Source organism: Neodiprion pinetum, chromosome 5, assembly GCF_021155775.2.
Source record: "Neodiprion pinetum isolate iyNeoPine1 chromosome 5, iyNeoPine1.2, whole genome shotgun sequence".
NCBI classification, from domain to species: domain Eukaryota; kingdom Metazoa; phylum Arthropoda; class Insecta; order Hymenoptera; family Diprionidae; genus Neodiprion; species Neodiprion pinetum.
The window spans coordinates 3682919-3708958 of record NC_060236.1 but is presented as its reverse complement, the minus strand read 5'-3'; the positions used below and the strand labels follow the sequence as shown (position 1 = coordinate 3708958).

Genomic DNA, 26040 nt, shown 5'->3' with positions numbered 1-26040 from the left:
TCGATTTGTTGGCTCTTGAAAACGCACATTTAAAACAATAACACTAAGACGACGGTATTGAGCAATAGCGTGGTGATTGTGCTAATTTGGACTCCCGCGTTACCGTTCGCCGAAGAAAAGTAGTTCTGCCAAGCTTGGTTATCAACGGATAATTATGAAATTGTATGATATGGGTTTTTTTTTTTAAGGACATAAATTACTAATAATATCTTCGATTCTACTGCTCGAAGACGGTTGATCGTTAACGAGCACATAATTCCGTAATTAATAAAGAAGAAAAGTGATCAAGCGGTTCGGCATTCACCATTCGCCATTACGCGCGCGGAGTTATACAGGCGCCATTTTGATCGTGACGCGAAGTTCACTCGTCGTGAGCTCCACCAGTGACGAAGCCACTGGAGTTTTGACGTGGCTGCTACGTACTTGCCCGTTTGCCCACTCCGATTGCAGCAAAGTTGGTGACGAGGAATACGTAACTGGTAAGTACTCAGCTGGAGAATAATAACAACCGAGCATGGACCACCGTTATTGCGATAGACCCGAAATGCTCATTGGATGTTAGCATTTTATTTTACAGCCTTAAATAAGGGATAGTTGAGTGTCTACAGTGTATAAAGGTACAAAATATGGCGTCTCGAGATACATGTTTGTATATGTAATTCTTTAAAACCATACCCGCTACTACGCGATACACGTCGTTATACTCGACCGTTAGAAAACGATCCTTTTGCTGTGTGTTACGATTTTATATTACTCTTGTCACATCTCACGCGATTGTTTACTCATTGCTTCGTCGCGGATGAAGAATGATGAAAAAGAAACATTCTCAATAAACATCATTTTATATTCTTCATTTATTTATTTTTAGCCCTCTTTGATGTAAATGACGCAGTAGCATTGGAGGAATTTTACGCGGCGGGAAAAAGGCACACGTTTCAAAACTTCACTTTAAATGGCAGCTTCATTTAAAAAATATGTGCAAATTACACTTGCACAAATGTCATTTACACTGTTGATTGTTGTCTTCAAATGATGAAGGACTTTCTTTTTCAGTCTTTTAATCATTATACTATAATTTAAGCTTTTACCAATAGTTTGCATTACCCTGTTTTAACAAGAACAAGAATATATCATTCAACACAAATAATCTGGTTTTACCAAGTTACACATGTCAATATTTTCTGCCAAACATCAGTGACGATAGTGTGCTGCTTATCTAAGTGGATGCGGTTTTTAAGTTTTGTTATACATCCGCCCGTGTTGATATATTCAAGATTCCAAGATCGAAAGTAGTAAGACAATTATATTATATTTTCACAGCTTTTCCTTTTGTTTTCGTGTTTCTTTTTCTTTTTTTTTTTTTTTATTTTACATCAACTACATGTATATTGAAGCTTATGATTGATTTCGTCGAATATAATGTAAGAAAAATATTTGTTTTGTGTGACGTCCAGCCTTATATATTTCTATGTCACAATTGATCGAAACTAATAAGCGTAAATTGAATTTCAGGGCTAGCGGTCCCCAGGCTATGGAAAGTATGGTTGAAGAAAACGGATCTACCGTTGACCCGTTGTCGCAGGGATCTCAGAGTGGAGATGCTGCACCTGCGATAGCAACATCGGTACAATCTTTGAGTAGATCCCAGCACCATCTGGTGGCTTCGACCAGCATTGTGCAACTGACGCTTCCTTTATCAGGGACAACGCAGGTATACAGGACACGCTCCTGTGTATCCATGCCTGATTGATTAATTTATCAAAACCAAATTCCTTCTTTTTTTCTCTGCGGTTACTTATTTGTTATCTTCATACTCTCAAGGCATGTTTACCGCGATACCTAATTCGTTATTTACTCTGCTTCGTTATTTTATAATTACAGGTTCATATATTTTCACTGTACTTCACGAGTAGTAGGTATTAGATACATTACTTCATAATTTTGCATAATGCTGGTTCGTTTTGGCCCTTGATGTTTGTACACTATTTGTTACTACTTTTTTATAAATCTTTAATTTTATTCAGGTTGAAGAAAGGAATGTAAGCGTATGATTCATCTCTTTAGTACACGATGAAAATAATATTCTCTTATTTATTTTGCAATTCTCACTTTCATTGTTATATCAATATTTGATGTTTATACCTTCAACAACGATTCATGTTAACGTAACATGTGTTTCAATGCATAATAAATTGTATTGCTAATATCTCAATTCAATCGACTTTTGATTTTCTCAGTAATCATAGTTTGAACTTTAGTTTTACTCAATGTATGTTTTACTACTGTTACGCAGTGCAACGATGTAAATGTCCAGCAAACTGATTATCTTATCACATCACCTCAAAGGGTGATCCGCACACCTGACATAGATCACTTTTGAGCGACCATCTGCGTCGTTCAAGTTTGAAAGTTAGCCGAAATAATTTACAGTAATGGCATTTCGAAATATACCATCGAAATATCTAAGTGGCATGTTTCTTTTTCTAATTCTATTCAGTACATCAGTTGTATTTCGAAATGCCGGTGAGATACAAAAAATTCACTCGAAAATATCCTCCTTAAAAAAGTATATTGCCCATACACAGTTTTTCCAATGTATTATAAAACTTGTGTCTCTCGCTTGTTTCGTTTACTTATACATTGCCGAATGTATTTATCGAAAAGTACAAAATTAGTTGATGAATCTAATAGTTCTCTTTTCTCACTGTACAGGTTTTATTGTGATAGATTATTTTCGTTGAATTGCTTGCCTGTAATCAATTAATGTCTTGAGCTACTACCTCATTGATGATACTTCTGGTGACATTTATTTCTTTATCGCCATTTGCAGGTACAATCGGTGATACAGCCAAACCAGCAGTCCGTTATTCAGACTGCTACAAACATCCAGCCGGTTGCTCTTTCCAAGGCAAACGTCATTCTCGTCAGTAAGCCCAATTCAGTCATACAAACGACGCAAGGCAGCCTACAAACTTTACAGGTATGTCAGCATTTGTAACATATGATCTTCACTTATTCTATAAACGAGTAATAATTTTTTCCCAATCAATTGAATCATCGAGTATTGTTTTCTCATACCTGTTATCACTCATTCAAGGTTGTCGAAACTGGAAGTGATGACAGCTTTTCGGACGAGGAATCCCCAAAAAAGAGGAGGGATATTCTAACCAGAAGACCATCTTACAGAAAAATCCTCAACGATTTAGGCGGAGGTGAGATTGCAGGTAAATATACCTTGCTGGATTTATTTTCGTTCCAAAATAAAGATATAAATAGGGAAAGTCCATTAGTTGTATTCATATCAAGAGCACAGTTGTTTAAAGTGCAATGTATTTTATCCTTTTTATCGATATTCCAAGTTTGTATCAATTTCCGGTATGACCTGGGGGATCTTTTTGCTTTTGATATTCAAATGCTTATCAGTGTCTATAAATTCCGTCACTACTTTTCATGTATGCTAAAATAGATTTGGAAAGCTTCTAAACAAAATCTACCCAACCCGTGGTCTTATGTTAGTCATATTTCAAAGTAGTAGTTTTACTTCCCCTAATTCATTAACAGGTTTTACTGTTATATATTTTTTCGACGTGATCAAGTTCATTTTTGACTCACTGGTATTTCAAGGAGTAACCTCACACACATTTTGTTACCCTCAAATTATTCTTCAATTAATTCGTAGCAGTAATGATTTTAAACACCTATTTATGAGAATATTAACTCAGTTATGATAACTTCCAAATGCGGACAAGCACGGAAAATTTTTAATTTATTGTTGGAAAATTTTTAATTTATTGTTACAAAATTTACTTTCAAACTCTTGACACATGTTTGTTTTACATTGTTTTGCTTGTGTGACTCTATGTATATTATTGCAGAGTTAGAAAATATTTGCACAGTATTAAAAGAAATATCGAATTCTGCAGTCAATTAGTTGTAACTGAAAGATACTTTACTAGCTGCTAATTGCGTAAAGTTTTGAAATTACTGCCATTTTAAATATGTGTAATTATTGCTCCTTGCAGAAATCTATATGACTTTAAACTATTTCATATTTTTTCACTAACGTTAGATCAAAAATGAACCAGGATTTGTGATTTAGCTAAATTTAATATGTTATTATTAAAATGATGCTTGGTGCTACGCTTTTTTTCATTACTTATTTTTCAATAATGTATAATCTATTTGCTTCTGAGTTACTCCGATGGGGACAGAGGTGGGGCAGTACACGTTTTCTTCACTCAAAAAAATGTTGAAAAACTATTTACGATTCCGAACAGTTATGATAACCATAATAATTATAGTGAAATCATTGGTGTTTAGTGGCAACAATGATCAATGCTGTCCACAAACATATTAATATCCTACTTTGGGAATGTTTCCTACTTACAGAATATGCACGCTTTGCCTTGTGCTGATAGTAAGCTGCTAAAAGTAACAAATTACAATGAATTTCATCTTATTGGCTTTAAAATGACGGTATGCAGTTTGAATTTCCTCTAGTCTCATCTTTTCCCTAGTGTATACTTTTCCGTATCTTGAAAATGCAACGTTCGATTATCAGCTTTCTTTTCCTCATTTAATAAATAGAATACAAAGGCAAAAAGTAGAAAATTCTACCCAGGGCATGATTATTGTTTAATTTTTTTTCTTAAAAATATCGGCGTGGAAAAAATGGTTAATATAATACGTAGATAATTGTGCTGAAGTATAGCTGTATGCGTCTTCCTAAATTACCGCCAAAAAGTAATTGATATGTTTCTTCAAAAGTTGTGCTTTTTTTGTGCCTATTATAGAGCAGAAGTGAAAACTCGAATATTCAATCATATTTATTACCACGTAATTTATTTCAACTGATTTCACTGTACTGAACCGGGGGTTTGGGTTGGTTGGGTGTTCCAGAGGGTCGATTGCCCCCCCTCGAGTCCTCCTCGGAGTGTGACTCCAACGTGGACAGTGAAGTGTCTTCGCACTCGCTTCACTATCAGACAGGTTGGTTAATTTATCTTTCTGTATCATCTTGTCAGCAAGAATTTTTTTTCTTATTTTACATATTTTTTATTTAACTTTCATATTTCCATTCATTGATTTAATTATTTTCTACGAAGGAGATTGTTATTGATAAATAAACAATGGGAAGCGAGCCACACAGTTCCTATCCCTGTGTGTACTGCCCTCAATGGTGTTCTCTCATATGTCTGCTTGGTGTGGCACCCTTGCTTATGGGATTTCATTGTATCCGAATCTGAAATATGTGTATACACAGTTGTAAATACTTTCTGAACAGAAATTTAATGCATTCCTGGGTAGGATTCAGGCTGCCGTTGAGAAAAAATTAATAACCAAATGCAAAAATCATTACACAAATAATGCAAACATATCATTGTTATTGTCCATCACTGCGTGGTAATATATCTCAGCTCACTTGGATCTAATTCAATCATTTTTACTAGAACGGTGAAAACTTAATGAAAAATATTTTACAGTAATACCTGCAGGGACTATTCAAATTGCGACCCAGGGGGAGGGTGTTCCAGGGCTTCACACGCTAACTATGAGCAATGCGGCAACAGCGGGCGGAGCCATAGTTCAGTATGCACAGGGCCAGGACGCACAATTCTTTGTCCCAGGTGTGCCTCCTTCATAGGTTTTATTACTATTATTTTCTGGATTCTCGCGTTGCCGGTTAGGAAAACATCCAGAGAATACCTTTTAAAATGTTCCACCTGGTTTTTTAACAACATAGATCACGGGTTCCGGGTATGTTTATAAATTTCTACTCAGACACCCCAGGCGAAAAAAACCATTACTCTGTTTTATAAAAGCAGCACGGTCATTAATTATTAATAATAAATAGTAATTCATACTTAGTCAGCAGATAAGGCATTATTGATAATTTCAAGAGTACAGATTCTTGCAATGTTTCAGCTTACACAGGCCATGGGGTTGTGGTTGAAGATGCCGCCAGGAAAAGGGAGCTCAGGCTTCTGAAGAATAGGTGAGTAATCCCCTTTATAGATAATATTCTACAAAACCCAAATACCGGGTACTTGGAAACACAGATTTTATTTCCATTACGAATTTTGTTCCACATTTTATGGAGAATATTCGAAAGAAGTGAAAGAAAAAGATTTGTTATTATTTACAGGGAAGCAGCGCGCGAATGCAGGCGGAAAAAGAAGGAGTACATAAAGTGTTTAGAAAATCGAGTCGCCGTGTTGGAGAACAGAAATCAAACATTGATTGACGAATTGAAATCATTGAAAGAACTTTACCAGCAAAAAACTGACTGAGGTTTGTACCTGGTGCTGGTGTATTGTAACAAATCCACAATAAGGATTATGTGCGTTCACGCCGTCCTCTGATACGTTTTCAGTAACGTATAATCGGGAGGCAAGCGGTGGCGATGTACATAAATTCGTATAGATAAGTGTTCTGTAACATATTGTATTTATGTACTACTACTACCACTACTACTATTACTACTATAATTACCATTACTACACTACGAGAGAGGAGGAGAGAAGGATAAAAGGAACGAAGTGAAGGCTTGTGAAACTTGCTCTTACTAAAGCGAGAAGCCAAAGGTTTGCAAATTTACGCAAACAAATATTCATGTAAGGAACACGTTCAAAAGATGACCCTATTTTTTGTATAAACATAATGTAGTAATATCAAATGTCAAGTAAAGTTTTATCATCCTAACTGTTCGTGGCATTAACATTCGTTAGCTTCAAGGCTGTTACATGTATGCACGGACGATATTAAGTAGGCAGATTATAATTTTGAGGTACACGATCTAGTGACATTGAAAGGGTTTAAAAATGTCGAACACACAGAGATTGACAACATTTTTAGATGTTGTACTAATTGAAAATTTTATTCCAAATTGTCCAATCACGCCGCTACTGTGCAATAACACTTTTACTATTGTTTCATATTTGTTAATTGTTTTACCGCTCGATGTATGAGATATGAATATTAACTTTCGGATTATGGGCGAGAAGTAACGCGTTGTAATTTTAATATATTGTTTTCTTTTCCTTTCTGTTTTCTTTTCTATGTTTTATAAATACGTTCATAGTTTTAGATTTGCATAATATGCGCGGGGATTAAAAATTTCGAAGTGAAATTTATATTCTCAACATTAGCTTGGAAAATTTTAGCACCCCTGCTACCAATAATACAAAGCAGGAGTCTCCGGTGCTCGTTTTGAAATTGAATGAACCTTACTTTTTATCTGTTCGGATCAATTCAGAATCATTGGTATGTGTATAAAATATCTCAGAGAATCGAAAGTTCTCGAAAAACATTGAGCCTTTTTCAAATTTTTTCAAGACAGTATAAGATACTCTATTGAATATAGAAAAAAAATTTCCAATATCAATGCACTAGCGAATCTTCTGTATTTGGTCAAATCTTTTCTGCCAGACGAGTTAAGATGGCAGGATTTTTAAGCACTGGCAAAATATTAGATTGTGTTTGAAAATAATAATAATAATTACTTTAAAAAAGAAAAATGAAACCCGCTCAAACGGAAAACAAACAAAAATTAGCCACCACGAAATGCTTGGATTTTTTTTTTTCTTTTAATAATAATTTTAAGAATTGAATAACCTCAAAATGCTCCGAGCTGGCCACCACACCCTTGTATATTCTAGATGTAATATAAATTTGGAGTGCCTTGCAGATTACAGTATATGCATATATATGTGTATATATATATATACATACATATATATATATATATAAAATAATAGTAATTAAATGATATATATGACGTAGATATGGGTCGAGATGATATTTACAAAGTTATTTATCGCAGTACAACCGATAGCATTATTTACAGATAATGAAATGGTTATTATTATCTTATCCTATTTCCTTAAATTCTGTCAGTTTCATGAATAGTCATTCGACTATTGAATTATCAACTGCTACGTGAATTGCTTGAGTTTAACTGGAGTAACAAAGTACGCATTATGCAGACAGAAAATAAGTCACGTGTTATTGTAAAAAAAAAAAAAAAAAATGACGTATAAAGAGACTAGTAATACTGGTTATTATACATATAACATCACTTTTCCCCACACCTTTAGCACACTTTTCAATCAAGATTTCACCAATCATGAATCTCAAATTGAATAATATTCACGTTTACCACTTTGACCGAAAGTTGTTTCATATTAAAAATAATATGTATAATTATACGGACACCTGTCGACGTTTGTTTACAATTTTATGACCACATCTTCAATGATCGCCGTAAATTTTTTTAAACTCAAGCTATAGTTTTTACTTCAAATTATTTACAAAAGAAAAGAAAATTTTACGATCCACTGGCGAAATATTTTCCATCAAGAAACTAGTGTACGAGATTATGATCTTCGATACAAACATAAATACACTCTGCCACCGTTTCTATTATAACCCTAAATATCATTCTGGTAATTGAAAATTTCAAATAAACAATGAAAAAAAAAAAATAAGAAAAACCACTGATTCTAATTAGCCGAGGTGATCAGCAATCAGACCCTTATTGTCTATGTATTTAAAGTGTTGACAGAGTTAGTGAATGTAAGGTGAAAAATAGATTGTTTTTATTAATTTAATGCTATCAATATTCAACATACCTTTAATGTCAATATTGACGATTTATGATCACGGTAGTTCATTGGCTTTGTACGTACGAAAACAGATATATTACATTCTACGTTCACGACCATTGAAATTTGTCCACTGATGGTCATTGTTAGAGATATTTATTTCAATTCTTGCGATTTAGTGCTTGTAATAAACAAATTGGAAAAAAAACATACCTATAGTATGTACTTACTGTGAGAAAATTAAAAAATAAATATAATTTATTACTGGTTATAGTTCGTATTTTTTTGCTGGTAAAATTTGGGGAATTTTTTCGCACTTTTCAATCAATTGGTGAACAGTTATATATTTATCAAATGAAATTGGTACGTCAAATATTGCAAATATGAATATATGTATAATATATGTATATCTTGGTTGCTGCACTTAATATTATAATATTATGAAGTATTGTATATAGATAATATATGTATTTTTACATATCATTGGCCTTCTTGAAGAAATATAGCTTGTAATTCTATTGATAAACTCATGTCTCTCCCTAGTTTCTTCCTATCATTCACAGGAAATTAATTTTATTCCAAGATATTTTTATCTGTAATAAATGTATTAAAGGTTCGATAAACTTCGACGAACTCGTTTGTGATGATCAATTTTTTTAAATTCTTTATTGCTGTTGTTTTTTTACGTTCTGTATTAGTAAAAAGATGATTGAGTTATGAGGATGATTATAATAAATTTTGTCATAAATTAGTATGTACGTATTTATAAATATTAGGATCAATTTTCTAACTGCTTTCAACAATTTGTCGATGCATCGAAAGGTATTAAGCTAAGACTGAACAAACGTTCAAACAATTATTACATTCAATACTTTCATAGAATATATCCTACGTAATTAACCGCTTCCTTACTGCTGCGGTATACTACTAAATATAGTTGAGAAAAAATGGCTAGAATAAGACGCGTATCTTGCAAAAGAAAGAGAGAGCTCTATCATTGCTACAAAAATGACAAAAAAAAGTAAAATAAAATTAAAAAAAATAAATAAAATTAATGTCAAGAGTGACGCCTGGATTACAAAAGAAAATCGCGACTTAACATTTAAAACAAATTAACATTGTTGTATTTAAGCTTTATCATATGAAGCTAGCATTCTTAAATAAGGAACTATTATATTGCTATTAAATAAAATATTAGCTTTATTTTAATATTATTTTTTTTCGACTTTAATATCGAGAGAATATTATCAATGCGATTGTTAGAGTATTCGATATTGTCTTAAAATCAAAGGAACTTTTTCATTAATTTGTGCTTTTACAGCCGTTTGTTACTTCATTTCCAGTGTCTGAAACAGGTAATGGTACATACATAAGATCACTCAAAGATTTTAGATTAGAATAAAAAAAAAAAAACTAATAATAATTTACCTATTTGTTGGGGATACGCTTTTATGATGTACACGTTGTTGACACAGAGCTGCTCCTATACCGAAAATCAAATATTGACAGTTACGAAAAATTTCTCCCCGCTAATTACATTTTCCTATTAGCGATGTTACTGATTTATTACCTTTAACGTGTTTCATATCGTTCGCACGTTTCGGTTTACTTCCACATATGAGATCATTGATGTATCGAGGGGTCTTAGATTCTTTGGCCCTCGATGATTTAGCAAGCTTTTCATTCTTCATGTTAAATACAGCGGTTTCATAAACAATTTCGATCGGTTTTTTCGATCTGAAAGTTGAAAAAATCAATAATTATTCACGTTGTTACTTGTTAGAAATTTACTTTAACAGAGCAAAATTTTTTTCATCTTTCCATTATCATACCTTATACTAGCATTCAAATTATTCCCAGTCTGATCGTAGCTTGATTTCGTAATGTTATTAATTGCGTGATTCGAACGAGATATTTTTGAGTTCGATGTTCGTTCGATCGTATTATTTTTCTTATCGTCCGAGGAATATCTTTCGGCGGATTCCTTAGCCGGTATTTTCTCCTGATTATTTCTACTGCGTAGCCTGCTTGACCAAGTAGATTTAGAGTGTAATGATTTAACTTCAGAAACATTTGTATTTTCGTTAACGGAAATTCGGTGAACGCTTTCAATGCTAGACACAGACGATGGCGGTCTAGCTGCCCTTTTGCTTTTTATTCTGCTCTGTTTGACTTTGTGGCTTTCGCGATTATTTACCTTGCCAGAGTTTGTATTTTCGGATATCGTTGCCAGTTTAGCATCAGAGTCTCTAGCTCTGGAAGACGGCGTGAAATTTTCATCCTCACAATCAGTATTCGACAAACTTGCCGATTCAGAGTCGCAATCGCCGTTCGTGGATTGAGTCAAATTATCTGTAACAGTTTTTAACTCTGCAAGAGACTGAATATCGCCAGATATCATATTTTTCGAATACTTCTTATCATTTAAATTTCTCTTACGATTGTTTACATAACAATTTTCGTATATCGGAATGCTTTTCTCCTTCTTTCTTTCGAACACATTCACGTAAGTAGGATCAGTCGTGTTTGTATCATTCTTCAAACAGCAGCCTGTTTCCACTTCTTTTTTTAATGCATTATCACAGTGATCTTTGGTTTTATGTTTAGTGCTAGTCTTCCGTATCCTCGTCGAAAAAGACTTGCTAACGCGACTTGATTCCCCCGCATTATTTCTGTTTTCTTCCACATTTTCGGAATGGGAATGCAATTTTTTACCAGCAAATAACTCTCTCCTTGTCTCTACAGAATGGCTTTCTTCTACTCTAGCGATGATAGGCTCGTGGGTCGTAACGATATTCAACAAAACTTTATTATTTTCGTTATCCGAAGTTATCACGTTTCTCTCATTCAATATCGTGTCTTGCACGTGATTTTTTTCCACAGTGCCGTTAGATTCGAAGAATATTTCTTCCACCGGTAGGCCAGAGTTACCAGTTTCCAAATCGTCTTCGTCAATCGACGATACACTGACGATATTTTGGTCTATGACGTCTGAAAAGATATAAATTAATCCCAGTATTTGAATACCGTGTCTCATTGTATTTCTAATACTATTTGCTATGAAAAAATATAATGTAAGTATATAATCCTATTAAATTCTCTATACATTATCAACTCTACATATACTGTTACTCGAACGTTTCGAACAAGGCAAACGGCTGATAATAATCACTGACTCTATTCTACGTGCGTATTGATATTTTAATAATGGTATAATGAAAATTTTTACATTACTTCTGCAAGGATTAGATACAAATGATTTTTGCGTTGATTTGGCACATGAATAATTAGAACAAAACAAAACAAACGAAATAAAAAAAAAAATAAAAATTTGCTGGTAGAAACATCAAGTCAATCTTTGTTAATTAAATGCGTGAAAGTTTGTTGGTCTGAAAAAAAGATACAATTAAACGTTCTATACTCTCCGCAATTGAAATTTATAAGCATATAATACAGCTATATTACATCGAAGAAAGGACAAATAAAAAGAGAAAAAAAAACCGTGTACGTACACTTGGGAACAATGAATCTGAGACGGCTAATTTTTTAAACTAGACAGTTATGTTGGCAACGTAGAGAAACCTACAGCGCCACAGTCGGCCGAGCGCGAAACAAACTCAATCTCGATAAACGTAACATAAACCATGACCGTCGAATCTAACCTTAAAATACGTGTCAATCCAATACGTCATTATCTCCACGGTATTCTAAGGTTAGATTCGACGGTCATAGGTTATGTTATGTTTATTGAGATTGAGTTTGTTTCGCGCTCGGCCGACTGTGGCACTGTAGGTTTTTCTGTGTTGCCAACATAACTGTCTAGTGTAAAAAAATTAGCCGCCTCACTATCAGATTCATTGTCCCCAAGTGTACATAATGTGATGTATAGATGACTGAGCCAGCACGGAAAGTGGACAGTAATTGTGAGAGGGAATAAAATAACTTTTGGACATTCGATTAGAGATCGATGAGGAAAAAGATGGGTATAATATAATTGATACACTGTCTGTCCAGAGCCGTACTGTCTCGCGATTTTCATTGCCATAGTTAGCTGCTACTCTACCTATGCAATTAATATCCTTCCTTTCATTCACTGTACTCGGACCTAAGTGGAGTTCCTTGGAATTGCGAACGTTCCTCGACTTTTCCATTGCAATTGAATGTAAAAATTTCTTATGCTGGACGTGGAGCTTGTGATGTATTTGAGATCCAAGCATGTAAGATCGAACTTCTTCGTCGGCTTGTTCGCTCCCAGAACTATACTGCAGTTGATTGTCTTTCCCTTCGTTAGAGGATTCCTCAATTTTCATTCGATCTTCGTATCGATCCAATAAATCATTATTCAAATGTCTCAATTGAAGAGGCGTAAATCGCGTGGCGGGATACGCGGTGCCATTCGTTGTTTTATTTTTTAAATCAGAAGTTACCTCGTTCATATTTATCGTAATCAACGTCGAGGTGTTATTGTTAGGATAGTTATTATTAACCATATCAACGTCCTTTGAATTTTCACGAGACGTCGTCGTTTCCGGTGAATTTTTATTATTGGTTTGCAACGACGTGAGCAGGTTTTTTATACTTAACGAACCGTCATTTTTCTTGTCAGCGTTAATTAAGGGAGGCTTTTCTTTACCGTTAACAATTGATTTAAACTCGTTGATTTTACTAAGGTTCATAACTAGGTGAGTAGACTTAAGGAACGACGATTGATGGGCCCGAATTAACGGTCGAGGTATCTTCGATATCGTTGACGAAACAACGATCGGTCCGAGACTTTTTACCGCAGGTATAATCTTTACTGGGCAGGTGTTCTTGGCGACATCATCAACGCAGGGACGTATAATATGAGACGAAGTAATGGGCCGCAGCTTTTCAAGTTTAGTATTAAACTGTAGTTGAATTCCAGTGCTTATAGTATTGCATTTGCCTGGAAAATTTCACGTATTCTTCGTCTACTATTGTCACAAAAGAGTTTTACTAATTCAGAAATTAATAACAACTACGTACGTAAGAATGTTTTTAAAAACGGAGAATCAATTCTACTGTCAGAAATACGCTACGATATCAAAGCATACAATTAACAAAACAATATGAATCTTGCCGCAATTAATCGGGACACTTTTTTCATTCGTCCTGAAATTTTGTCAAAGAATGTTTTTAAAATCGATCGAAATCGAATGAAAAAAGTCATCCCAAATTGCGTGGAAAGTTTCATACAGGCATAAGACCAAAAAGGAGCGAAGAACAGATTCAGGAAAAATCTCATTACAGACCTACAAAGTAATGCGTAAATTTAACTACACGTATTATACGCGTGCACATTACCAATATCCCAATAATATATATTTATGCTATCAAATCTACTACTTTTAAGATGAAAAATAGACATTTACGATATTAATATTATCATAAATTTACGATATTTCAGCGGATAAAGGAGAAAAAAAAAGAACAGAATATGTCTAAAAATATTAAAAGATCTACGAAATTGTTTAAAGTAGCACTACTTTTATTCGTTACAACGATTCGTTGATATAGGTAATTACTTAGATTGTCAATATACGAATTAGATTAATTAATACGGCAGCTGTTAGGAGAGTGTTATTAATAATATTGTTTATTCGGAATCATGGAATTTCTCACCGCAGATTAATTTTAGTGCTTTCTTAGGGTTGTGACGCGTTCTTTTTCGGTCTTTTAACAGTCGATTTTCGCGCAGATAGAAGCAATTGGCAAATATGTTATTATATGATTATTGATTATTGTTTATGTTCATATAATTATTATTATTATTATTACTTTTGTTGTGGTTGTTGTTGTTGTTGTTATTATTATTTTTACTGAGTACCGAGTACTGGCTTATAGAATGCGTACAGATATCGCGGAGAATACAGATTACACAGAGCAGCTGTTTGTTTTATATTAATATTATAAGCATGTAATAATAATACAATCTATAGCGTTTGCCTCGTTAGAAAAGTTCGAGTATAAACTTCATTGAATCGAAAAAAAAAATTCACACATGTACAATTACCAAATATTTTCATTGATGACATGTTAAAAATCAATTAATCAAATAACCCGTACAAGTAAAATGGTTTTAAAAATACGTCACATAAGCAGCAAAGGTGGATTAGTACGTAAAATAAGCGAGAACAAAGAAGATCCACACACCAGATTTTTGTTAGTTAATGATGATAGGAATATATTTTCATTTAATACTACAATCAAAGGACTGATGATCAACGCACATGCCAATAAAATTTCAGAGCAATAACACAACAAAAAAGATGTTTACCACATCGGAACTGACAATTTTTATGAAAATTGATAAGAATTTGATTGAGTATTTGGCGTAATTTAAATATGATACGCTAAATTGAATTTACTTGTTAATATTTTTTTTTTATAACAAGTTTCCATAATAAAAAATGAAATGTCATATCTTATTTCAGAAAAAGCATGATATTGATCAGTATTAGATATAAAAATTGAACCAAAATAACGTCTATAGGCAATACTGAATGTCTGTATGAAGATTAATTAGGGTAGTGCATTTTTTAACTTTTTTTTTTTTTTCAAAATGCCACTTGAAAAATTTGTGGAAAATACTGAAAAAAAATTGTTGTAAAATCTGGAGGAGGTAGAAAAGTATTTAGAAGTTGCTACCAATTAATGAAATATTTTTTCCTTATTTTTATGTTCCCACCTTGCGGACTTGTATATTTATTAGTTTATTTTTCTTGTATCGTAGTCCAATTAATCGTTCACCAATCAACAGCGAACTGCGCCCAAAAATTTCGCAGTTGTCTGTTCTCGTCTTTTATCCGAAAGATTAATCGTATCGGAGAAATTTGGATAACGGTTTTAGTTACCGAAAAAGGAGTATCGCATCATCTTAATGTTCCTATTTCGTTTTCAGTACTGATTTTTACGCACAATGATTAATTGGACCACGATACGGAAAAAATAAAGTAATATATGTAAGGTATACATAAGTCCGTAAGATGTACACGTAAAAATAAATTGAAAATATTACAATAATTGGTAGCAACCTCCAAATATTTTCCTACGTCCTCCAGGTTTTACGACAATGTCTTTTCAGTATTTGTCACAAATTTTTCGAGTGGCAATTTGAAAAAAAAACGTCCAAGAAATCAACCAGCCTAATGAAGATATATGCAAATATTTCGAATATCTTGAAAATAATCTTTACCTTCATTCGCATGCTTCTGCATGAGTTTTGAGAGCCCATTAGCACCGAGATTAACCGTAGTCGTGTGTCCCTTGAACGTATGATCAACGGCTATCGTCTCGTCAATACCATCGAAATTAGCGTGAGCATTCAAATCGTCATTTTGATCAATAGTGGCAGGCTCGGATTGCAGTATAGTTTTAAGCCTAGCGCTCCATCCGTCTTTGATCGGCAAGTCGTCTGAATCTGGAATCTGCAATCTTTGTTCGTCCCTAAGAACCGCAGACGCTTCCGGCTGATTATCGAGAAATTTGTCAACTGCACCGTTTTTAAACTCGGTTTTAATCGAGCCGTTCGATTGGCCAAAAATATATTTCTCGTAGGTGGTATCGCCGAAATGAATAAGCGGTAAATTTTTATTCGTAGCAGGCAAACCGACGACGATATTGCTTCGCCTTCTTCGTCTATATCTATTAGATGGCGGAGGTTTGCAATCGGTTTCAACTATATTCACCTTTCCAGACTCTGCGGCGAAGTGTACCTCAGTCTTGCAGAATCCTACTCTTTTCACAGACCTCGATATCGTCGCAGCGTTCGACTCGTCGCTTCCGTTTACGCTCGTCTTATCCGACTGCAGCTTTCCCGCGGTTTCGTCAACCTTTGATTGGTCAGTTTCTGGGTCAGGAAATGCTTTGGCGTTGTTCAGGTGAACGACGGTCGTGTTAGCCTTGGCAATCATGCCTGTAGTTGAGGTCAATTGAACCGATTTTACGGGCTTCAACAGAATCGGAGTCGGTTTCAAATACTGGCATTTCCCAACCTCCTTATTCACACAATTTTCTTCCCCCGTTTTAGCGACGCCGTTAAACAGGCGCTCCCCATTCCTCAGGTATTTGCTCTCAACCGTCAAGCTTGAATCTGAATCAGACTCATCCTGCATTCCCAGCACGTACGACTTCAATTTTTTCCTATCCCCATTTTTCGCCACATTTCTAACGTCTTTATCGGATGACGCGAGATCTTTATCGCCAAATTCGTTAACCTGAACTCCGCCGTTCATAGTACGAGTCTCATTATTTTCGTACGAATTGAAATGCAACGGAATTTCAATAACGGGATCCTCCGCTTTAACGATACTACTCGTAGTTAGTTCGGATGATTTCTGTATTTGCAGAGAACGTCGAGCCTTGCAATCCCGGTTAAATTTCAACCTCGCGTTTGCATTATCAACAGACTTAGTCAGGTCTTCGTTTGAGGTGCTTTTTTTCGGACTATTCGTTACCACCAAGTTCGAAACGTTCCCATCGTATTCCCTGTAACTGAAATCGTGGTGTAGATTCCTAAATCTATTGCCGAGAAGGGGAGAAACATGGGGTGACTGTTTTCCTCGCAGGTTTCCAAAGCTGCCAACACCGGTCTCAGTGTTTATCTGACGACACAGTCGCGAAACTTGAGATAGTTTGGTCAAACTTTGGTCATCGTCGCACTGCTGTACTCTTCTAAACAGTGATTTACCACCTGGAACTATTTCGTCGTTTCCGTTTCTCAGTGAGGACTGTGACTCGGTCTGAAAGTGAACAGCTAATATTATTTCAGAATTTAAATACCAATTATCGCATAGAGGCCAAGATCTAGGGACTTTTTTTCTACAGAATTGATTTTGGAAATTTTGACTCGCTATAAATAAATACATATGCACTATACAGAAGAAAGTTTCAAATAAAAGTTGTAGAGACTTTCATTATCTACGAAAACATTATCTAAGATGCACGGTTCAGGAGATATTTGGTAAAACGTGTTTACCAAGATGGCGGCTGAAGCTCAACCCTCCCTCCCCCAGTCCTACCAACTTGAATTTACATTCAAGGGATACCCCCCCACATTTTCCAACAAGGAAATGAATTCCGTAGAAGATTGTATTATGAACGTATATTATAATATACTTAAAATGCTCACCATTGATACAGACACAGGGCTACTCGATGTGGAATCTGTTATCCTAGAGGAGGACCACTGAGAAGCTCTGACAACTTGAACAGACCTGCCGCTCACCCCTTGGCTCTGAAATACCTCGACTTGTCTTCGTGCTTTTTGGACGACATTTCCATCCGCCGAATTGCGCTCTCGTGAATCGATTACCTGGGGAATAAATCATCGCGCAAATTAGAATCTGATGAATAAAAATCCCTAACTTTGCATGGAATTATTTTCGTATTTTACCTTCCCGTAGGCCTGGGCAGATCCTTGATGACGCGTTTGCCATCGACCTGTCTCTATTCTGGCATGCTCAAGCATCCCAGTGAGACGATCGACGTGCGACCACTCTCGTACCTCCTCATTTTGAAAAGGAGAACCATTCTTTTCTCCCCCTCCGATTCTACCGGGCGACAATACCAGCTCCATAATATATATTTATTTATTTATTCGTATATTTTATCAACTGTAAACGTATTATAGACATACGTTTTTACGAAACAGCCGTTTTATACTGTTTCTATTTTATTTTTGTATATCGTCCACTCTGATCGACTTGCATTACTGTCCACACTGCATCCAGCTCATCTCATTTTCTGTAAAGAAACAAAATCGGAATGTGTATAATACATGAAATTTTCAACAAAAAAAAAGAGGTTTCAAAATATAACATTTTAAATCTCTCGTCAAGACCGCCAATTCTATCTATCTGCTCAAAATTCTGTTTTATACAAATCGCAATGCTTTCTTACACATATCAATAACGCGTATATGTCAATTTTCTATTTTTTCGAAAACTGTTTCGTCCTAACACGCAATGGTAAAACGTAACGCTGTTCGAATTGCTCCGATCTCCTATTACATGCTTGACAAATACAAATATCTTGCAAATACAACGTATTACGTGTAATGTAATTTATTAAGTCAATTAAAATCACGGTCAATTAGCCGATCTTTCAAACATTGTATATTTAGTGAACGACTTAGTCTCGTAAATTTCAAACGGCCATGGTAACGTCAATTTTAATTGCAGCTCAGATTTATCTATTGCAAAATTAGGCTTAAAATTCTTTACCGAGTTTCACTCGTTTCTATTATTTTTTTTTCTCCACCTACATTAGTTCTGAATAACGTGTATGCGACGAGTTAATTTCAGTATTAGCTGTATGTAAGCGCAGCTACGATTACATTCAGTAAAAAAAAAAAAAAAAAAAAATTAAGATTAAGGTCAAATATTTCAACCGATCTAATAATGGCTCGTACCTATAAGTTAGGAGATCTTATCGTACGATAATCAGCAGCGTATTTAACCCTGTGCAATAACAACTGACGTGTAACTGTACGATATATTCAATAAAATATAAGAAGTGCGAATAATTGCGTTATAATTCTTATTAGGCATACAGACTACAGTTGACGTACATTCACTGCGAACTGTTATAACATTATAATCACTTTCAGTTTATATTCGGGTTAAATTTAAGTATATATAGGTATATGCACATGTATGTATATATATAGGTTAGTATATATATATAGATATGCATAAACTTGCGTGACTTAATTGTGCAACATGCTAAAAGCCTTGGGCCGTTGGCGAGAGAAGCATATTATCATATATTTATAGGTATGTATGCACAATCTACAGATATATATATATATATATATATATATATAGGTATAATAGCCGGCGTGTTGGCGGGTTTAAAGGAAAAAGGTCGTCCAACGTTTTCAGATTATTAAAATACCATTTGGTTGTGACGTTTGGTCTATCGCATTCAGATTTCAGTTGAGGCTGCAATTTGAAAGAGAGATAAATTTTGCTGAACTTTTCTTTTGATGGAGCTGCAAGATTTTTCATACGGAGAATTATATCAGATTGAGGTTTGTATGATTATTCTAGCGATGCATTTTTCGATAGACTTGTCGTTTTGCAACTTTAGAATAACCTGAGGTTCGGTAAATTGCGGTAACGCAGCATTGAAAACACTCAGAATTCGTGAATTCAACTACTAACTTTAATTATTCCGAAGCCGCGGGATAGTAATTTTCGTTTCATAGTTTCGTCGCGTTGACGTGACTGGAACTTCAGTCTCATAAAATTAAAAATTATCTTTGATATTTCAATTAATAGATCATGCGACCGAATCCAGATTTCCACAATATCTCAGAGTTTAACACTCTCGTGGTAATAACGGACGTGCAGATTCAAAACCTACGTTACACGTATACATAATCACGTATAGTTATACTTTTCCTAGACAAATTCCATACAAATACCTATATAGGCATGTTATGTATAATACTTTTACATTATCTACGGTAAAAGTTGACCTGTAATTTGCCTATATGTACATACGTACATTGGAATTGTGTAGGAAGAGACAAGTAGGCGCTGTTATACATGTATTTTATACACATACGATTGCGAGTGTTGCGTGTATATACCAAACGTAGAATGCACGGATGCTGGGCTATGACTCAAGGTCGAATCACCTACGCAAATCATTTCATTCGCACGTCCGATGCGATTACGCACTGGGATAAAACGCAAGGATCCTGAAATTGTTGGAAATTTTACATTTTCGTCCTTTCTTATGAATACATACAGGAAAACACGGCTTAATCTATCCATTATACAGGTGTTCTGGTATTATATGCGCGCGTAAATTTCTATTATTATTTTTATTAATATTATTCTTCTTCTTGTTATCATTATTGTTGTTGGTATTATTATTTCCCGCATGACATGTCCTGTAGTGTAATGAGAAAAGGTGAAATTTTGCCAGGGGCTCTTTCACTTTGTACGAAAACTTGTACGATGATTGTTGTTATTATTATTATTGCACCCATGGAATACAGGAATAATGTACAATATTATACCTACGTACTGATAACGATATAGAGGTATAGGGTATGTATTTATATTCTGGAATATGTCATAAAACACGTATATAATATCGCCCACACATGCGATTGACGACGAGAGAAAAGATGTGTTGGTTGTATCTACGTACATATAGGATACGTATATAACTACAGAGATATGTAATACGCTATATATTTCGAAAATTTGTCCTCATAACTGTAAATCTGCAGAGATCTGTGATAATTTACCGCAAATATATAGGTATGTACACGTATGTACATAACAGACATTTAAGGCAACTTAAGATCCTTCCCAACATGCATCAGTCTTTCTCGCAATAAATTATCGTTGGCTAATCGTTTCCGGAAATTTAAATTTTAAAAATCTAAGATGGCGGTTGCAACATGGCGGACGAAAATATCAAATTTCAACGAATCCGGAGAATGAACTCGGTCCAGGGGTTTTTGGGGTCGCTGATTACGAATCTGAAATCAGATTTCGAAAATTCAGTATGGCAAATCCGATCGGCGGCCCCAAAACCCCCTGCATAGATTTTTTTGACCGTATTCGATCAAATTTGAAATTTTCACCCCTTATATTGCATCCGCCATCTTCAATTTTTCAAATCTGACTTAAGATTCGTAATCAGTGACCCCAAAAGCCATATAACGCCATCCTGTTGCCAAAGTTTACTCAGCAAAATAATGTGTGATCCAAACGGTTAACGTATTCCGTAATTTATATTTACGTACTGTATACTATCTATAACTTATCATATATAAATACAGCAAATTATATCTAACCGACGTGATCTTTATAAAACGCTGCAGCTAAGTCGAACACCGAGCTGACTAACGGGTTTTTTTTTTGATTTACTTCTCTGCCCAGTTTTTAACCCACCGAGGGGCGAAGAGGGGGGGGAGTAGAGAGAGAGAGAAAATATCGCTTTGTATGATCTGCCAACATCTGTAACGGACATCGCGTCGTCGTCGTTCAATCCAGTTGGTCAGTTACTTTACACCGCGATTTCTTAGTCACTCACATCCGTTGTTCTTTACCGCTGCACTCCGCGTTTTTTTTTTCTTTCTTTCATTATACATAGGTACACCCATTTATACAAATGTATTGAGATCTGTAGCACCGAGTAAAGCTGTTGGCAATTTTTTTTTCTTTTTCGCATTTCATTTTCATTACTTTTCTTTATCGCACGCATCGATTAACGGAAGCGATCTTTGTTTATTACGTGTACAAGGATTAAGTCACCGGACACAGCAACGAATAATGATTTCTACAAGCGCGGGGAAAATTCTCAAGGAAAGAAAAAAATTCAATCAAAGCACCGTTGAATCGTGGTCATTTGAATACGTCGTAGGTTTCTACGCTGATGCTTATGAAAAACACAGGGGGAGCCCCGAATTTGTCATTCGACTTCTCACCCGATGACTAAACACATTTTATCTCATTTGACCCGATTATATATTCTCAAAATAGAGTCGCACGTACGATGATAAATCGTATGTTATAAATATGTTTCATATGCAAATTTATACAGCTTCTATGATCATGTTCAAAGATATAATTCAATATAACGTGCGACACAGTTTCAACATATAACGAACATAAATTTTCATTCGCCGGAACAAAGTCTTTTTATTTTACTGCCTTTATATATACATATATGCATATATCTATGATTATCACAGGTATATATACATATACGATAGTTATGATTTATCAAAACTTTTGCACAGCACGCTGCATGCGAAAAGCTATATAGAGTCTGAAATTGCAAAAATTACGTAATACCTGCAATGCAAATGATCGTACGAACATACATACATACGTTAATATTGTCTACCGTTCCACAAGGTGCTTCTTAGCCACGCGTTGAAATCATTGTATACCTACGTACATACGTAAATACATTAGGTGCGTGTAATTTATGCAGGTTGAAATCACCGGATTCGGCGAAATTTCTTATTTCCGCAGCAAATAATCATGCGGTGAAGTATATATACACAATAAGTTCAGAAATCCACGCTACAGACTACGAAAAATTGTTATTGCAACTTTCATTTTTCGTATATACAACACAGCTGACTCGTTAACCAGATATCTGTACGAAACGAATTTCAGATTTCTACACGAAACGCTGATATTATATCCGAAATTTCGAACGTTTCGATTACGTCCTCAAAGCTATATAACCGTTACTTAAAGTTCTAATTTAATTCAAACTAATTCGCTTCGACATATCGATACAAGTATTATTACATCGATTCAATCCAAGAATTATGTATATCCTTGCGCAATGAACGAGATATTTTTCGCTTTATACGTATACACGCATACCTATAATACACGTGGGAGATAATCGAGGTGGAAATTATTACGTCTTTTAACTAAATACCATTTATACTGCAGGAATATCGTTTACACACAAGTCCGTTGAAAAGTGCGGCAAAGTATGAATAAAGAAGCGTGGAAATCCTTCATATTTCGTAAAACAAAAACGAAGAAAATAAAATAAAAAATAAATAAATAACCTACCTATTCATTACCTATACCCATTACGTGCAATCAGGATGTCTGAAACAAAGGCAGCTATACAGAACGGTCATGCAGGCAATGAAGAAAAATCGCGATGAGTTCTAATTACGGTATATTATAAGGCAATTAGCGGAATATAAAAGTTTGCTATACGTATATCGGAGCCGCTCAGCTCTTCTCCTCGGTTCTTGGTTCGAAGCCAAGCTGCAGCCGGGAGACGAGTCACGGTAAATGTAGAGGTAGAGGGTATGTACACTTAAGGACAATGAATCTGATACGGATAATTTTTTACACTAGACAGTTACGTTGGCAACAGTGAGAAACCTGCAGCGCCACAGTCGGCCGAGCGCGAAACAAACTCAATCTCAATAAACGTAACATAACCCATGACCGTCGAATCTAACCTTAGAATACCGTGGAGATAATGACGTGTTGGATTGACACGTATTTTAAGGTTAGGTTCGACGGTCATGGGTTATGTTACGTTTATTGAGATTGAGTTTGTTTTGCGCTCGGCCAACTGTGGCGTTGCAGGTTTCTCTGTGTTGCCAACGTAACGGTCTAGTGTAAAAAATGATCCGTCTCGGATTCATTGCCTTCAACTGTACATAGACAGAAGGCGTTGTACTGTATCTTACCAGCCAGCCAGCCAGCCAGCCAAGCCGGTTTCCTTCGCGCTCAGGAGTTCGAGGGCATCGCCGTCTCTCTGAAACTCGAAAGGTGGCCCCCGTTGGGCACGCTCTCTACCTCCGAACACTACTACTCAGGATTAAACCCTGCATACGCTGTTTATACACACTGGATATCCTTAACCGTATAGGTTCGCAAATGTGACAGAGCGATTACTGCTCGCGCATATCTATACGATATAGTAACAATATATCATATACCTAGATTACACTTTATCTACCGTGTGTGTATAATACACATTCAACGATCGGTCTCACGCGGGTCTAATATTGTATTATAGTAGCGGAATTGAATCTTCATTCATCTTTATTATACACCTATCAATCTTGTCCGAGGCGGTGTAGAAAAAAACTTGACGTTTTTTTTTTTTCGTTTTCTCCTTTTTTGTTTTTTTTTACTCATTTTTACACGCCTCACCAATTCCGCTACCGCAACAGCCCTAACTAATGTTTGCGAAATGAATTTTCGCATATTAACTTTTTCTCGTTTTAAAGAAATTCTTTCAAGGATCTCGACTTACTGCATGCGGGTATGCTGTTTTTGTGTTCCCGTAATCATCAGAATGCTCCGCTGCAGATTCGCGCGAGAAACTTCCGGGGAAGATATGTAAAATGCGATCTTTATCGTGTTCCGTAATGTAATTCTCTCCGTATAACAAAGTGCAGGTGTTAATTAAGTAACAAAGTTATTGCTATATTCAAATTTTTTTTTTCACCCAATCAGCGTAGTTATAAAATTGCAACGTTTTAATTTACTTACTATTAACTTCGTATTCGAATTTTATACACATAATTATCAAGGATTTTCTATATTTCCTCTTGTAGTGTAGGTATGTATATACGTCGATAAGAAACAAAGCTGGACACGATCGATATTCTGAATTATAATATGTACATACATGCCGCTGTTTTTTTTTTTTTTGTTTAAATAATAACCAGATAAATAATCATCTCTATTTTCTCGATTCAATATTTCGATGGTTTCAAACTTGAAGAATGCCGGAATATTAATGCCCGAAAATGTTCCGCATCGTGAATTTTGCACATAGTGAATTCCTGTTCCGCACCGAGATCGTCACGGGCTTTGTTCGTCTCGTTTCTTCTGGACGATGAACCGCAAGTTTAAGGATCGCTTTGAAACATCCGCAATGTAGGTACGCATAAACACTTTGCGGAATGTATCTTAATTCGAAATATCATACGCATGCATGTGTGTCTGAAAATTAATTAAGAACTAGACAAATCTTCGACATCTATGACGAATCATTTCGCGAGGTCAATCGGGAATTAATCGAACGGTTAAAACGGTTAAAACCCAGCGATTTCGTCACTATAAGTTTAACAAGTAGAGAAAGAAGAACGTCGACGTCGCGTCACGAACAACAGCGACAGTAAGAGAGAATCGGAGATTTCATCACACGTGCCTTTACAAGACACTGCGTGTTGTATACCTGTAAACGTCATATTCAAACCGATCGTAACAGCCAAACGCGTCTGCCGCAAGATCGCCGGGATCCCACGTACATACATTCGTTACATCGATCTGACTAATGCCGCGTTATGTTTATTGGGGAAAGAGTAGATCCCGCTTTGAATGGGGGGGGGGGGGGGGGTTAATTAGCATATTCGCGATTCGAATGATCGGCGTAACGGCTGTAATCGCGCAGGTAAACGACATGATACTGGTATCGTAAAGTGTAAAAATGGTATAATTACCCGTATAATCTGATGGCGTTGAGCAGCTTGTGGGTGGATAAAAAGTATAATGCAGTATCCTTGCAGCGTATCCTTTTCACCCCTGTTGTCCCCGTTCCTTTGTGTCACCGCGCGATGCCGGCGGTTAAATCGGTGTGCATGTATCACACATGAATGCCTGTGAAAGATTCGTTGGTTCTTTCACTTCGGTAATAAACGCGAACGAAGGTCTCTCCGTATAGTCACTGCTGCATACAGGCACACACAGAAATTGGCTCGACTTTGACACAGGGTGATGAATTTATAAATAATTCTCGAACACTTGCGATCCGACAACAGGTTCGATAAAAATTTAAGAAATTAAGTGTCTTGGTAAAAATATAAATCCCGGTATTTACGTGCGGATCGTCAACTAACGTAATTAAAGGGTACGCGGAGCGGCGAACGGTCCGGTGTTTCCCTCGA

At 35.5% G+C, this 26040-nt stretch overlaps 2 protein-coding genes across 21 annotated transcripts; one reads left to right on the top strand and one right to left on the bottom strand.

Annotated features, from left to right (window-relative positions):
* Positions 1–199: 199 nt before the first annotated feature.
* On the top strand, positions 200–8538 carry CrebB (Cyclic-AMP response element binding protein B). Of its 18 annotated transcripts, none has more exons than XM_046629624.2 (9): positions 203–479; positions 578–617; positions 1513–1711; positions 2831–2980; positions 3098–3224; positions 4900–4989; positions 5484–5627; positions 5926–5995; positions 6146–8538. In XM_046629624.2, exons 3-9 carry the CDS (start codon positions 1532–1534, stop codon positions 6288–6290), a joined length of 906 nt encoding a protein of 301 aa, XP_046485580.1. In that variant the 5' UTR covers positions 203–479; positions 578–617; positions 1513–1531; the 3' UTR covers positions 6291–8538. The 18 variants fall into 18 exon arrangements, with proteins under 18 accessions (XP_046485592.1, XP_046485589.1, XP_046485580.1 ...); XM_046629621.2 differs by having other exon boundaries at positions 563–617; XM_046629628.2 differs by having other exon boundaries at positions 210–479; positions 563–617; positions 1513–1624.
* On the bottom strand, positions 8284–26040 carry LOC124219946 (myb-like protein X). Of its 3 annotated transcripts, XM_069136711.1 has the most exons (10): positions 25597–26040; positions 18019–18368; positions 17755–17937; positions 15820–17365; positions 12667–12918; positions 11043–11594; positions 10436–10955; positions 10174–10340; positions 10032–10086; positions 8284–9949 (listed from the first exon to the last, which is right to left on the bottom strand). In XM_069136711.1, exons 2-10 carry the CDS (start codon positions 18199–18201, stop codon positions 9937–9939), a joined length of 3471 nt encoding a protein of 1156 aa, XP_068992812.1. In that variant the 5' UTR covers positions 18202–18368; positions 25597–26040; the 3' UTR covers positions 8284–9936. The 3 variants fall into 3 exon arrangements, with proteins under 3 accessions (XP_068992812.1, XP_046484168.2, XP_068992813.1); XM_046628212.2 differs by having other exon boundaries at positions 10436–11594; XM_069136712.1 differs by lacking the exon at positions 12667–12918 and having other exon boundaries at positions 10436–11594.

Bases quoted from the DNA above. Each gene is read 5' to 3' on its own strand.
- CrebB (XM_046629624.2), top strand. From the start codon at position 1,532: ATGGAAAGTATGGTTGAAGAAAACGGATCTACCGTTGACCCGTTGTCG. The intron at 3,225-4,899 runs GTAAATATACCT...TGGGTGTTCCAG, and splicing joins AGGCGGAGGTGAGATTGCAG to AGGGTCGATTGCCCCCCCTC. The intron at 4,990-5,483 runs GTTGGTTAATTT...AATATTTTACAG, and splicing joins CTCGCTTCACTATCAGACAG to TAATACCTGCAGGGACTATT.
- LOC124219946 (XM_046628212.2), bottom strand. From the start codon at position 18,201: ATGGAGCTGGTATTGTCGCCCGGTAGAATCGGAGGGGGAGAAAAGAAT. The intron at 17,938-18,018 runs GTAAAATACGAA...TTTATTCCCCAG, and splicing joins CTGCCCAGGCCTACGGGAAG to GTAATCGATTCACGAGAGCG. The intron at 11,595-12,666 runs GTAGAGTAGCAG...ATATCTTTTCAG, and splicing joins GAAGGATATTAATTGCATAG to ACGTCATAGACCAAAATATC.